At 45.0% G+C, this 13,893-nt stretch overlaps 1 protein-coding gene and 1 long non-coding RNA gene across 5 annotated transcripts in view; one reads left to right on the top strand and one right to left on the bottom strand.

Moving 5' to 3' along the window:
* Window positions 1–13,893, bottom strand: part of LOC142803593 (uncharacterized) — a 149,654-nt gene that overhangs the window by 65,838 nt on the left and 69,923 nt on the right. The window lies entirely within an intron of this gene.
* LOC119182182 (high affinity nerve growth factor receptor) overlaps window positions 1–13,893 on the top strand; it is a 152,837-nt gene that overhangs the window by 98,287 nt on the left and 40,657 nt on the right. For all 4 annotated transcript variants that reach the window (XM_037433274.2, XM_075888893.1, XM_037433271.2 and 1 more), the window contains exon 3: window positions 8,830–8,901. In XM_037433274.2, the coding sequence (XP_037289171.1) occupies window positions 8,830–8,901 (72 nt within the window). The remainder of the gene's footprint in view (window positions 1–8,829; window positions 8,902–13,893) is intronic.

Raw genomic sequence — 13,893 nt, 5'->3', positions numbered from 1 at the left:
ATGGCTACTAAAAACACTGGCCACGGTCGAGGTTCAAATGCAGCTCACGAACGCGACTGCTATCACCCCAGCCTTCTCGAGTGAAAAATCACCGCACGTCAAACACGAGCCACGTCTACGTGAACGATTTGTCAAGTGAACCATCACTATACGTGTCAATGATGCCAATCCCAGCGACCATGCCGGCGTCGTGAAAACCTTTTAGATTTGAGTTCCAGGGTCGAAACACGGGGTTCTGGTATGCGAGTAGGTACGCGTATATAGGCTCCCAAAATGACTTCGTGTCTCGACTTCCAACAAGTGCAGAATCAATGAAGGTCCCCGAGCAAGGGGTTTGTGTGCCGAAATTTTCGGCCATCTCTTGCTTTGTTACATGCAGTGACATCACGCAGTACACGCATGAGTCTAGTATATCGCCCCCCCCCCCCCCCCCCATAAAAATGCGACCACCGCTGCTTAATCGAACCTGCAATCTTGATGTCACTAGCCCGACAGGGTCCACAACCATGACTCACGTCACCAGCCGCATGAGCTAGTCGTACAGGCCGTAAATTACTTATATCGATGTACTTGTCCGATATGGAGCCCAACGAACGCGCTTGTAGAGAAACAAAATATTAAAATCTATGAAATTTATTCCAATCATGCAGTTTTTATAAGCTCCTGAGGCACCGCCATACAAATGTAGCGGACGTAGATTGGCTGTGACCACGTACTTAGAACGTGGATGCGAGTTTGTAGCGATAACCACCAGTCGTGGCAGATTCCGCATGTACGACGATGCGCTGGTAAACATGAGGGCGTGGATTCTATTGCCGGAATTGATGGCCGCATTTAGACATGAGTAAGCTGAAGAAGCGCCTGTGTACTTAGATTTAATTGATTTGATTTATATGTGGGGTTTGGCAACGTTTAATGCTAGAACATTATCTAGTGAGGGAAGTCTAGCTGTACTATTCGAAGAGCTAGAGGGTGTTAAATGGGATATAATAGGGCTCAGTGAGAAATGGGATATAATAGGGCTCAGTGCTACAGAATGGGCACGTCCTTTGCTATCGGGGCTTGGGAGACAGAAGAGAACTGGGAGTGGGGTTCCTAATTCACAGAAACATAGCTGGCAACATAGAGGAATACTATAACATTATTGAAAGGGTGGTATGTATCGTAATTTAACTAAATAAAAGATACAAGATGAAGGTAGTACAGTTTTACGCGCCTACATCCAGCCATGATGACGCTTCAGTTGAAAGCTTCTATGAAGACGTGGAATCGGCAATGGGTAAGGTAAAAAGCACAGTATGCTATAGTGATGGGCAACTTTAATGCAAAGGTAGGGAAGAAGCAGGCTGGAGACCAAGTAGTAGGAGATTATGGCATCGGTACTAGAAACGCCAGAGGAGAGCTACTAGTAGAATTCGCAGAACGAAATAATTTACGGATTTTGAATACCTTCTACCGAAAACGAGAAAACCGCAAGTGGACATGGAGGAGCCCTAATGGCGAAAATAAGAACGAAATAGACTTTATAATGAGTGCACACCCAGGAATCGTGCAGGATGTGGAAGTGGTTGGCAAGGTACGATGCAGTGACCATAGAATGGTACGGTATCGAATTCGCCTAGACTTGAAGAAGGAACGACAGAAACTGATACGCAAGAAGCCAATCAATGAGCTAGCCCTGAGAGGGAAAGTACAGGAATTCAGAGTGTCGCTGCAGAACAGGTACTCCGCTCTTAGTGAGGAAACCAACCTTAGCGTAGATACAATGAATGATAATCTGACGAATATCATTACGGAGTGTGCAGTGGAAGTTGGAGGCAGGGTAGTTAGACAGGACACTGGCAAGCTTTCCCAGGAAACGAAGAACCTAATTAAGAAGCGTCAAATCATGAAAGTGTCAAGTACAACAGACAAAATAGAACTGACAGAGCTTTCGAAGTTTATTAATAGACGTAAGGTATGCGATGTAAGAAGGTATAACATGGAGAGAATTGAACACGCTCTGAAAAACGGAGGAAGCGTGAAAGCAGTGAAGAGGAAAATTGGGATAGGCAAAAAATTGGATGTATGCACTAAGGGACAAAGAAGGCAAAATGACTACCAATCTGGATTGGATAGTTAAAATAGCGGAGGAGTTTTACAGAGGTCTGTACACTAGCAGGGACAACCACAACCTTAATACTATAAAAACTAGCAGTAACCCAGATGACACCCCACCAGTAATGATAGAAGAAGTCAGAAAAGCTTTGGAGAGCATGCAAAGAGGCAAAGCTGCTGGTGATCAGGTAACATCAGATCTGCTGAAAGATGGAGGACAGATTGTGTTAGAAAAACTAGCCACCCTGTTTACGAGGTGTCTCCTGACGGGAAGAGTACCAGAGTCTTGGAAGAACGCTAACATCATCTTAATACATAAGAAAGGAGATGACAAGGACTTGAATAATTACAGGCCGATCAGCTTGCTCTCTGTAGTATACAGGCTATTTACAAAGGTAATTGCTAACAGAGTAAAGAAAACATTAGAATTCAATCAACCAAAGGAACAAGCAGGATTTCGAACAGGCTACTCAACAATTTACCACATCCATACTATCAATCAGGTAATAGAAAAATGCTGAGAGTATAACCAACCACTATACATAGCCTTCATAGATTACGAGAAGGCATTTGATTCAGTAGAAATATCAGCCGTCATGCAGACACTGCGGAATCAGGGAGTAGATGAAGTATATATAAACATTCTGGAAGAAATCTACAGCGGATCAACTGCTACCATAGTGCTTCATAAAGAAAGCAACAGAATACCAATCAAGAAGGGTGTAAGGCAGGGGGACACAGTCTCCCGAATGCTATTTACCGCGTGCTTACAGTAAGTTTTCAGAAGCCTAGAATGGTAACAGTTAGGGATAAGAGTTAATAGAGAATACCTTAGTAACCTGCGCTTCGCCGATGACATTGCATTGCTGAGTAACTCAGGGGACGAATTTCAACTCATGATTAAGGAGTTAGACAAGGAGAGCAGAAAGGTGGGTCTTAAAATTAATCTTCAGAAAACGAAAGTAATGTACAACAACCTCGGAAAGGAGCAGCGCTTCGAGATAGGTAATAGTGCACTTGAAGTTGTAAAAGACTATGTCTACTTAGGGCAGGTAATAACCGCAGAGCCGAATCACGAGATTGAAGTAACTAGAAGAATAAGAATGGAGTGGAGCACATTCGGCAAGCACTCCCAAATTATGACAGGTAGATTGCCACTATTTCTCAAGAGAAAGGTATATAACAGCTGTATCTTGCCGGTACTTAGCTACGGAGCAAAAACCTGGAGACTTACAAAGAGGGTTCAGCTTAAATTGAGGACGACGCAGCGAGCAATGGAAAGAAAAATGGTAGGTGTAACCTTAAGAGACAAGAAGAGAGCAGAGTGGATTAGGGGACAAACGGGGGTTAAGGATATCCTAGTTGAAATAAAGAAGAGGAAATGGACATGGGCCGGGCATGTAGCGCGTAGACAGGATAACTGCTGGTCATTAAGGGTAACTAACTGGATTCCCAGAGAAGGGAAGCGGCTTAGGGAGAGACAGAAGGTTAGGTGGGCAGATGAGATTAAGAAGTTTGCGGGTATAAATTGGCAGCAGCAAGCACAGGACCGGGTTAACTGGCGGAACATGGGAGAGGCCTTTGTCCTGCAGTGGACGTAGCCAGGCTGCTGATGATGATATGTGGGGTTTAACGTCCCAAAACCTGCATTTCTCAAGGAGGCGGAGATGTTGTAGGCCCGTGTGCTCAGATTTGGGTGCACGTTAAGGAACCCCAGGTGGTCGAAATTTTCGGAACCCTCCACTACGGCGTCTCTCATAATCATATGGTGGTTTTGGGACGTTAAACCCCACATATCAATCAATCAATGCGCCTGAAGTGAATTCGCCTGTTCGTGGCATTCGCAAATGTAGGTGGTCTTACAGGCATATAACCAAATATAATAATAATAATAATAATAATAATAATAATAATAATAATAATAATAATAATAATAATAACATTAATAATAAACCTCAGAGAGAGGGAGTGTTAAAAGTATGAAGATTAACCGGAAGCGAGTTCCGTAGTGTAGTGCTCTGTTCTGTTTGAGTTTGTTTGCTGTGCAGAAAGTGACATTCATATTACCTCCATCGGGAACGAATACGCCGAAGAGCCACGACGGTGAGAACCATTTATTGAGATGGTTGCAATGTGAATAACATCACGATGATGGGTCTCCTTTTTCTTCTGGTTATTCGTCGTCTGCTCCTTTTTCTTGCTGTTTCTAAAACTTGTTCTGCAGCGAAAGAGAAAAAGGTGCTTACCCAAAACAGACAGGCAGCTTCGCACTGTTGGTTCCAAGCCGGAATAAAGCATTCGTATTCGTGAAGAAAGCATTCGTGAGAAAGCTCCTTAGGGCGTATACACCAGTCCCGCGTCGGCCTAGATGTGACCTAGTACTCAGAGCGCTCGCTAGATCGTGCTGCGGCGCTCGCTCCACTCCGGTGAGTGCTCTCGTGTGACAGGAGACCGCGTTCGCTCTTGCGTTAAGGTGCGTTCGCTCTTGGCGCGCTTCCTCTTTCGCCAGCAGTCTGCGTGCTTCGAGTATGAGCTACGAAGACAAGGCGGTAGAAGCGTATAGGCTCGAAAAAGAAAAAAAAACATACAGAGCACCGGAACAAGTTAAAATAACATGGTAATGTGCAGTTTGCTTGCAGGGGTTGACACTTCGATACAGTGTTCACACGCGTACATTTATAGTCCCTCCCATAGTATATATGGACAACACATCGTTCCGTATATATGAATCCATATCTATTCACGAGCCGTCCAATGTGCAACAAGCAGTCTTTTGGGAAGATGTCATCTGAAGATGCACATTCGGACAGGCCACGGTCCAAGTAATTCCTGTAATGTGAGAAAGAATTTTTCTAAATTAGGTAGTTCCTCCTCTAAATTTTCTCTTTCGTTTGCGTACTTTCATTATCATCATCATCATCAGCCTGACTACGTCTACTGCAGGACAAAGGCCTCTCCCATGTTCCGCCAGTCAACTCAGTCCTGTGCTTGCTGGTGCCACATTATACCCGCAAACTTCCTAATTTCATCTGCCCACCTAACTTTCTGTCTCCCCCTAACCCGCTTGCCTGTTCTGGGAATCCATTCAGTTACCCTTAGTGACCAGCGGTTATCCTGTCTACGCGCTACATGCCCTGCCCATGTCCATTTTAACTATGATATCCTCAAACTCGGTCTGTTCCCTGATGCACTCTACTCTCATCTTGTCTTTTAAGGTTACACCTATCGTTTTCCTTTCCATCGCACGCTGCGTTCTTCTTAATTTAAGCTCAACCCTCTTTGTACGCCTCCTGTTTTCTGCTCCGTAGGTAAGTACCGGCAAGGTGCAGCTGATATATACCTTCCTCTTGAGGGATAGTGGCAATCTCTCTGTCATAATTTGAGAGTGCTTGCCCCTTCTTATTCTTCTGCATGGCTAAACTCCCTGCCTTCCTTTTTTTTCTCGTTTTTCTCTAGTTTGGAGTGCTTACATCACGCACCCCAAAAGAATGTGCCCAACATTCTTATCTTGGTGACCACAGTAGCACTCCAGTTGGCTGGATCGGGGTATCTTGTGCACAGAAGATTGTCTGCATACGCTCCTTCCAATCGAACTCCGTGAGGTAATGTCTCCATGGGTCGTGGGAGATCGGCGGCTATAGAAAATTTTCTGAGTGGATCGAAGTGATGATTGCTTTATTCCAGAGCTACGAAACCACTTTTCCGTAGAATAGTGCTTAGCTCCCTGCGTTACATTTAGATATCCGTTCCAGACATGGAGATCGCGCAGTTATGTCTTTCATTCAACGCTTTTTGAAGCAAGTATCCCGTTTTCTGACCTGCAAGGAGGCTCACAAGTAAATGAATAAAGTTGTAAGTATCGCTATAACTTAAAATACGTACTAACGAATTGTCAGCTAATTCTTCACGTGCCATCTGCTGGCCGTTGTACATTGCATCAAGCTTCGCCTTAGTGAACAACGCACCCGCTGCAGTCTATAAGTGTGCTCTTGCGAAACTCGGTCGTCCACTTAGATTTTATATCCACCTGGTGTAGTCTGGACTACGTCGTCCACGCTATCAATTAACGTCTTTTCCTCTTTTATGGACGCAGCAGTGCCCGTTCCTACTGCGCGTTCTAACAGATAAGTATCGCGTGACAGCATCCGAGGCTGAAAGGAGTGTATATTCTACAGCCCGGAGCGCTACTATTGGTCTGTCAGCGTAACTCGGCTATCGGGGTCGCGGTTTGTGAGGGACTTGAGCATCAGGAAGCCCGCAAGATATTCCTGCTGCCCAACCCCATTTTGCCCCCTCTTCCTGGCTTTATCGGAAGAGTATGGCGGATTAATTGCGCTCCTACTGAAAACTAGAACGCTCGGTTTGTGGAAACGGCAGGCTGGCGTCGCGGTGGGACGACGTCGCTTGCGGCGAGGCGAGCAAAGATACCGGTGCTCTCAAGAATGAGAGAAAGAGATGGGCTGGGGGAAGGGCCATCTCTTGCGAAGGGCTGTAAAGCCGAAGGACGCGAGCACGGCCAACGCAGCATCTTTTACGACAGCCAGTGCGCCAGTGAAATCTCCCTCGCTTGGTACATACTGTCTGCCGCTCCGCCAGATTTTATGCGAGCGCGCGCAACGCGCTGCAGCGCGCAGACTGATGAATCGCTTGTCTCGGCGTCCGCGGCTCTCTTATACGTATTGAGGCAGGCAGTAGCAAGCATTGAGCCGCCATGTCTCTGCGAGTTTTTTTTTTTCTTTATTCTACCTTCTCTCCTTACTTGGCTTATGTTCCTACTCCTATTTCCTCGTTCTAGCTACATCTGTAGCTTGCTCTTTCATTTTTTTTATTATGTATGCTTCCTCTGCGCTAAGCTAAAATCCAGAGTCGTCACCTTGACAACAAAACATATCCGTTGTTCAGCGCGCGCTGAAACATCAAATCCGGCAAAGATTTCAAAATCTTTCTCTCCCTACTCCTCGGACATAACATCTTAAAAAAGAATTCATACGCCCCACTGTTCAAGCCCCGGTAGTTCCGTTCCTTGTTAGCGACCGGCAAAGCACGACCATTAAACCTCGGCCCAAATAAGTGGGCCACTGTACGGATATCGCGGATTAACCCACCTATGTTTTCTGTCTTATCTTCTATTCCTTTCTATCTTATTTTTTTTTCGCTGCTTTTCTCTACTTTCTGGAACTATTTGAGCGTCTTTTAGTCAGCGTGAGCCTTTCGCATGACGACGTGACCTTCAAAATAAAAGCTACTTCGCTGAAAACTCACCGGGATTTTTCCGTCGCAACACCGCGTAACTTAAAACACTTCCGTGGAATACTTCCACGACCGAAAGGGTAGATGCTGCGACAGTTACGGCAAACGATAGCGTTTGACCTTCATAAACACAACATCAGCTCAGAGACACAACAGTACTGAAAGACCCATGTCACCGCCAACTCGCAGATACTACAGGTTTTTATGTATTCGTTCGAACATTGCCGCAGTCATAATGACTTGCTGGTGTTTTCATACAACGTTCTTGTGTTTCATTCTTTACTACCGAATTGCGCCATCCCGAGTACAAGGTAACGAGCTCGACATCTAGCAGAAAGGGTATACACACATGGCTAAAGAAAAGCCTTCGTTTACTAATGCTGCCGCCTGCCGACCGTCCTTCATCAGAGTGAAATCGGTTGGCAGACACCATTCTTTGAAAGGTGTAGGAACGAGACGGGGTGGTAGTTTTGGAAGCGCATAGCCAATCTTCCTGGACAATTTCGGACGAGTCCCACCATGACACCTTATTTGTGATGCAATATTGCACAGATATACGATGCAATGTTTTGTTTGCCCCAAAAAATTGAATAAGTGAATGAATTTTTTTCGCTGCTCCAGTAAACTAATATATCAACCGCGATACATCGTGGCACTAAAGGTTATTCTCACTAACACAGCCGGAATCAATTATCACGTGACCTTTTTCAAAGCCAAGTCTTGACAAAGTGCAATAGACAAACGTCTACGTTTGAAAAGTGTGCCCTAAGCCGCTTCCGCATGAACAGCTGTTTTCTGTCAATTTCGAAATTATTTCCTGCTACTCTTACTGTACCTAATTACTGGGTCATTAGTATTATTTGGTGACCTCATTTCAGATATTATTAAACTCATATTCGTCATTTCATCTTAACACCAGCTACATTCCTTCCCACATTTCCAGTTTTGCTCCATTTATGAAGCGGACGATCAGTTGTTCGCACAATCAGTCCCGTAAAATTCTGATTTTCAACGTGGTCCCGAAGAATAGGGCTCTATATTCACAAAAATGTCTCACGCTAAAAATATTTGCAAGTGAATCATTTAAGCCAATGGCGATGAGATACAGGACTCATGGATCGAGACAACAATCTGGAACCCATACTTTTCTTTGTTCCGGCTATATCGGGGTCATTTCCACTCTAACATAAACAAGAGAGCCCACACTATCTTAAAAGATACCGGATTCGTCGCGGTATGAAATTACATTCTCGATCAATTGCGCATAACAGCACCTATACGAAAGAGATCGATGTCTCGTTTTATCCGTGAGTACTGTACATGCAATTAATGAATGCTTCTTACCAATAGAAAAACGCCCTTACGAAAGTGTTTTGGGAATCGAGACCAGTGCGAACAGTTCATTCTGATGCCTCCGTATTTTTTCTTTGTGTTTACGAAGTTGCCTGCGTGGTATTCTCGCCATCTTCTCTTTCCGAACAGGACCATTCACAAGTGTGGCCTGAAGTATGTATCTCCCAAAGCCTTCCAGCACAACCAGGAAATCCAGAAAATGTAAGTAGCGCTCTCTGCCATCATACTCGGCATGAATTCATTTTCGAATGCTTCTCAGCTTATCTTTGCTATCTCACCACAAAAAAAAATGCCTTGTTTTTCTCGCCCGGAAGCACAGGTCGCACTAAGTGGGCAATTCAAGCCGCTGCGCAGTTAGTATTTCTTTGCAATTAATTCGGGGTCCGCTTGTTTATCTCTTTGTTTCATATCAGTATGTCGGAAGTGTTCGTCGTCATATCATGTGGGTGGTGCGGAACGACACAAAAAAATATTACAATAAAAAAGAGACAAAAATTTAGTCTTCTACTTTTAAGAAAAAGAAAACGTTGATGCCATTAGTTTCATTATATTACAGGTGTTTCGTTGAAAACACGCATCACTACATAAAAACTTATAAAAGGCTCGATATTTTTTACTGAAAAAAATATGCTTTTGGTCTCGTCCATACATTTTAGCCACTGACATTGCACGACAGCAGCTGACACAGGAGTTCTCCTCGAGAAAATCTCACGTATACTGCACTGCGTGCTCAATTTTCTTCAAATCGTTCTATGCTCTGTGGGAAAATAAGTGCAAGTACGAGATCTAGCCGCGCTACTAGCGTATCAAGAGGACTGCCGAACTTAGACTGTGACATGAGTGAGAGAGAAAGAATATCAGAAAAGTAGAAATGTTGACTAGACTAAGTTCAATTTGCTACCCTACACGGAGGACATGAAAGTTTTACGTCCGTTTTGATCAACAGATGCCGCCAGGCAGTCTATTCGCATTATGCACAAAGGTTGCGACACAAACGCCATTTCTGCTTCGCTGTGCTTTTAAAAGAAAGAAGGAAAACAACTGCACCATGTAAAGCGACTTCGCACACCTCCGGGCAAGGCCGAGCTACATCTCTGTGGGGGCGAATTTGGACGACGATGCCGATACATATCACGGACACGAGCTCCGCAGCAACAATCGCCTCGTTTGTCCACTTCCTCTTTCTCTTCTTCGTACATTTCTTATTCGGTGGAGAGATTTTCGGTAACTCCCAACTTTTCGTCCGTATGCCGAAAACAGTGAATGCCATGATAACGAATATATACATACATATATATATATATATATATATATATATATATATATAGTCTGCCGTCATCGGCAGTGAAGGCGCACAGTGTATGAGGAAAATGTACTACCTGATATCGATGTATAACAAAGCCCATTTTCCGAGACTACATTACGGTAGCTGTGCGAGCTATAAAATAAAAAGTGCGCGACTCTAGATTGGAAGTGCGCCGACGGTGAAGGCCCCGTGTATATGCGTCTTCATTTCAAAAGGAAAAAAAAAAGAGCCCCGGTGTGAGGCGCGGACAGATTCAAACGTCATCTTTGAAGTCTCGGTCATCTGTCTTTGTTTCTTTCGCAACTTCCCATAGATTTTTCTTTTCCGGGATTCGCATATCGCTTCTGCGTCCTATCGTCGTCATCTTGTGCGCCGAGCATATTGGGCACTCACCCCCCGATTTTCCAGCTACAGGTCTCTTCTCCCGATAGGCGTGCTCTTCTTTTTATTTCCTATATGGAGAATATCCATACGGCTAGCGAAAAGCCAATCTCTGCTGTCGGGGGAAACAACAAGCGAGCGGGGACTCTCGGGTCATCAATTCTTAGGCGACCTTGAAAATAACGCGCTTGGAGCCGACAGCGGCACTCCCATTTGCTCGTCGACATTGAACAACGGCGACCTATGGAAGCGAGGCCGATGTTTTCATTAATTCGGGCGTCTTTCTAGCGAGAGAGATAGAGACAAAGTGCGTGTGAGAGAGAGACATTGAGTGAGAGGGTCTGCGTGTGAAAAAAATATTAAATAAAAACGCGCGCGCGCACGCGTGCGTGCGTGTGTGCGTGCGTGTGTGTGTGCGTGTGTGTGTGTGCGCGTGTGCGTGTGTGCGTGTGCGCGTGTGCGCGTGTGAGAGAGAGAGAGGGGGGTGTAAGGGACAGAGCGCATACGATCTCGAGGTGCCGTGAGAAGACTGGCTGGCGGCAATCTTCGCGTTCCTTTATTTCCACCGGGATTCGGCCGCGATCTCGAAAAGAGGGGCGTGCGAACAGCAAGTTCCCGCTTAGGCGGGGACCTGCTGTGTTTGTCGCCGCAACGCGCCCAGACGTGAACGCGAAGGAAGCCGCGGGTTGTTTTGCTTTCGTGTCTCCTCCCGTCTTCAGCAACGAGCAATCTAGCTTATTGGTTTCTTCGGAAGTTTCGCCTACGAATGCGCTACCGCGAGATGTCCCTAATGAGAACCACAGAAACTCACCTGTCCCAGATATACGTATATTCCATTACCTTTAGTACCTGGCGTTACTTCACCTTCATGTGAAGTGACGTAAGCACGTAAGCAGAATACGCAGCCCGATCAGTACACCTCATAAGCTAAATATCTAAGACGAGCCCGCCGTGGTAGCTTAGCACGTGTATACGGTGTCGCATCGCGAAGTACGATAACGTGTGTCGAATTCACTTTTTTCCATTTTTCTGTGCTGCCCTCTGGCCTTTTGGTTGGGTTTGGTAGAGGCCAGGAGAACTGGAATTACTAGAACGAAGACCTCCGAGACCGGGAGTCGTTCGCAATTTTTCCGCTAGGGAAGGGCGCATGCGCAGCGGCATCGTGGAAAAGGCGAATCGCCGGCCATCGTAGCCCTTTTTGATGAGGGCGAAACGCAATATAACACCCATGTATTTACATTTGGGTGCACGTTGAAGAACCTTTGGTGGAGTAAATTAATTCGGACTTACTATACGCCATGCCCAAGCTTCAAGGCGCGTAAAAGCCCCAGATGGTATGGATACTAAGACGGCTGGATGCACCATTTATATCAACATGCGGGAAATGTCAGGCTAAGCATGCTGCTTCACTGAGCAAACCATGCACGAAACCCAAAGTAATATATACGTACGAATGGTTTATTGTCGCAAAGACAACACACATGCATGAAGTCAAACTTATAGTGAGAAGTTTCGATCAGCATAACACACAGTGTTCCTCTATACGTCTACTCCTGGCAATTCCGGAAGCACCTTCCCTCGGCTCGTTCGAGAAATATTTCCGCATTCTCGGTGTGGCATCACTTTTCGAGCCTCATCTATTTTCGGGCAAAAAGAAAGAATGCAATTAAGTGAAAGAAGCGTGGCCAGCTCCACCTCGCGAAATCTGTCAAAATAGTGACGCTGCTTATGGAGAGAGGAGGAGTCATTTAGGAGGCAAACGTGAACAAAAAATGGAGTCCAGTAAAAAAAATGGTGCGACAACTCTGACCAGTGTTTGTTTCGGAACCCCGGTTTCATCAGAGTCAGCAATTTAATTATTATCATTCTTACGTTACATGGTTGTACATTTTAGGTGTGATACAGTGCAACCAACGCCATTTTTAATGTGATATTTATTTCTATAAGCACGAAAGTTGCACGTTACCATCTACTGATAACATTACGCAATACCGTCAGAGTAAAGAAGTGCAATTTCTGAAACACCACTACAAGGTCTAAATTTCCTATTTGTTAAAGAACGCGCCCATGCAGACGTACACAATTTATCTTGCCTTGTCAGTGGAGGTAGCTCGTCTCTTTCTCTCGTGAGCACGAACTATCATTTTTCTTAATTCTGTGTGTGTGTGTGGAGGAAAAGAAATGATTTTTCTTCAGTTTCAATGTCGTCTCTATCTCTCTCTAATATGTGCCGCAAGCAATGAAATGTATGTCCGTTGTCCCAGCGTGGCATCTCTATTCCCACTTCCTTGCCAAACTTTTTACTGGAATTCTTGTAGCGCTTGAACTATTAATGGTATTTTGCCAACGGCGTCAAAACTGAAGCTACTAACACCGGTTCCCCCACTACTGTAGTCTATCAAGCTTGGTACTGAGCGTCCTGTTTGAAGGTAACATTCAGAGTGGGACCGTTTCAAACAGAGTTCAGTATTCAGGCCCATGCTCAGAGCGGCGCTAAGGAAGCGAAAGTGCTATTCCGAAAAGTGTTAGGCTGTTGCCTCTTTTTTTTTTTTAGGGTCACATGTCTCGGAACTCTACGCACCTTCCTTAGGTTCATTCTGCGACATGTGTCGTATAATGAAGACAGTCTCGCTTCTGAGCCACATAGCAAAGCTATACCAAGAATCAAGCTTCACGTTTACCGAAAGGGTTTTCTCGTGTTGACGATGGAGTTTGAAGTTTCACACTATTTGGCAAAGAAATAGCGTGCCACGAAACAATCTACTAACTGTAAGGACGCGACTAAGTGTCGTTAGTCACGTCCTTACATACTTTGCGAGTTCCAATATATTTATTTTTGTCCTCTGTCCGTTCCAATCAGACAAAATGGAGATGTGCTGGATAAATGTGGTAGTGCTAGTAAGTTTTATCCGGAAATGGATGCTTGAAAAATGCGTGTTCTGTTGACCGTTCACTCACTTAAGAGGCTGTTGAAAAGTAATGAACGTTTGTATCGTCCTATTGCTTCCTCGGCAAGTAACCGTGTCAACGTGGTTTTGTATAGTTGTTTGTTTTTCTTTTTCGCACTGTTCATCGTTCAGTAACTTAGTGCAAAGCTAGAGTTCATCGCCGAATCACACTTTTTTTCTATGGGGATGGCCATTTATAACTCCTCGGCCTGGTGACTCGATATCCGTAAAACACCGTTATTTAATGGGTACGTTTTCGGTATAATAGCGCCAGAAAAACAAGGAAACACGCCGCGAAGTGATAAATGGGATCTATTCTCTAGTTCTGTGTACAGAGTCGTCCTGCTTAGGAAAATTAACGGGCAAGGGCGAGAAGGAGATTCAAAGGCGGGGGGGGGGGGGTGTGTAACGACGGCGCTGAGTAAAATAGACGCGCGCACAAACGCACCGAAAAGCACGGACACGGGTACAAGCACACAAAATCGAGTCACCCCCAAACTCTTTTCCTTCGCTTTCTGTTCTTTTTATTTATTTTTATTTCTGTGATATGCTTTTGAA

Source organism: Rhipicephalus microplus, chromosome 3 (genome assembly GCF_043290135.1).
Source record: "Rhipicephalus microplus isolate Deutch F79 chromosome 3, USDA_Rmic, whole genome shotgun sequence".
Classification (NCBI taxonomy): domain Eukaryota; kingdom Metazoa; phylum Arthropoda; class Arachnida; order Ixodida; family Ixodidae; genus Rhipicephalus; species Rhipicephalus microplus.
The sequence above is the reverse complement of the archived record's forward strand: the minus strand, read 5'-3'. Positions and strand labels throughout refer to the sequence as shown.